Source organism: Echinops telfairi, unplaced genomic scaffold, assembly GCF_000313985.2.
Source record: "Echinops telfairi isolate 266 unplaced genomic scaffold, ASM31398v2 ScPeMD7_22;HRSCAF=79, whole genome shotgun sequence".
NCBI classification, from domain to species: domain Eukaryota; kingdom Metazoa; phylum Chordata; class Mammalia; order Afrosoricida; family Tenrecidae; genus Echinops; species Echinops telfairi.
In genome coordinates, this window is record NW_022103919.1 from 2,424,353 (window position 1) to 2,425,878 (window position 1,526).

Below are 1,526 nucleotides of genomic sequence, written 5' to 3' on the forward strand. Positions count from 1 at the left end.
AACTGCTTTCTCTTTGCTTTAGCCCTGTGAAGGTCCTTGACTTCTGTCAACATCTGTGGGCCCAGCGTCTCTTCGTCTGGCTTAGCACCAGTCTTCCCCTGTGTCTACAAGCTTCTCAGGGCAGGGACCCTGGGGCCAACGTCCATGCTTTGCTCCTGGACTTTCTGTCCTGTTGCGGTGATCAGGTCACTTCCATCTCCTCGTGTCCCCAACTGGTGTAGTGTACTGCTCACTGGACCCTTAACCACAAGGTCAGCAGTTGAGATCCACCAGGTGCTCCGTAGGAGGAAAGATGGGCTCTCGGCGCCCCTAAAGACTCACATTCTTTAGTTCACCCTTCGATTGGAGTGAGCCAACTGGCTCCAGGGCAGGGAGCTTGAGTTTGAAGATGAAGGTGAGACAGGCCACACCCCAAGGAGACCCTCCTTTCCTCACAGCACAGCTGTGACCACTGTAAGGGCTGCATCCCACCCCCACTCCCTTCTGACCTTATCAGATCGCATCATGGGGGTGATTACGTCCTTACATGCTGCCTGACGTCATGGCTACATAACTGTCAAACCACGGGCATATGTCTGTGAGGGTCACGACACACACTAGGGCAGTGTGTAGGGAAACGAGGGCTTGTGTCCCTGGCCTGAGCAAGCAGCTCCTTCGTGGGGCTGAGGTTGCAGCAGCCCCATCACAAAGCCCCCTGTGTGCCGCCTGTAGTGAAGGGCACCCAGCTCTGTCGGAAACAGGCCTGGCGGTGACGGCCGGGGTCTTTACTGGGTTTCTCCACAGACAAAAGAAGAGCTCGGAGATTTTGAAGTCCCTGGAAAACGAGAGGTACGTGTTCTACTCCGGTGCTTTCCGTACTGTCTCATCCTTCCAGGGGTGAGCAGCTTTGGGGAGAGGGGTGGTGTGTATTGCCCAGAGCTGTAAGATCACCTCCCTAGGGAATATCGAATGTAAAAGAGTTACTGTCTTCAAGTTCTCTGAAGCACGTGTACACTCCTAAGGAAAAATTCAGAGACATAAAGAAGAATTATATGAACGTCCTCATATATTTCTAGTATAAAAAAATGGAGAAAGATACAAATTTCCGGGGTGGGGGGCAGGGGCACTTGTTATGTAGACAAGAACAGAGCATAATGTGCAGTCATTGACTGTAGAATCATACTCGCTGTTAGGGAGCGTGTACCACATTGCTGAATGGGAGAGCGCGGGGCTGGGGTGACAGCAGTGAGGCTGGTGTTTGAGGGTTTTTTTTTAATCTTTTAAAAAATTGTCACGTTTTATTGGCAGCTAGTTCACATAGCATACAATTTGTAAGTCTTCAAGGACAGTGTGTCTGTGTGTGTCTGTGCAGAGAAAGCTCCTGAATGTTACACGGGACATTTTGAGAGATGGGAATTATAGGTGGTGATCTTTGTTTTGTTTGGTTTTTCTGCATTTTCCAAGTTTACTACATTGGGGCACACAACTGCTGGAATTTGGGGAGCCTTGGTGGTCAGCAGTTTGAAACCACCAGCCACTCCAAGGGA

At 50.5% G+C, this 1,526-nt stretch overlaps 1 protein-coding gene across 1 annotated transcript in view; it reads left to right on the forward strand.

Annotated features, from left to right (window-relative positions):
- The window catches only part of LRSAM1 (leucine rich repeat and sterile alpha motif containing 1), a 42,969-nt gene that overhangs the window by 21,592 nt on the left and 19,851 nt on the right, over positions 1 to 1,526 (forward strand). Inside the window, exon 10 of the mRNA XM_004713356.2 lies at positions 741 to 828. Within this exon, the coding sequence (XP_004713413.1) occupies positions 741 to 828 (88 nt within the window). The remainder of the gene's footprint in view (positions 1 to 740; positions 829 to 1,526) is intronic.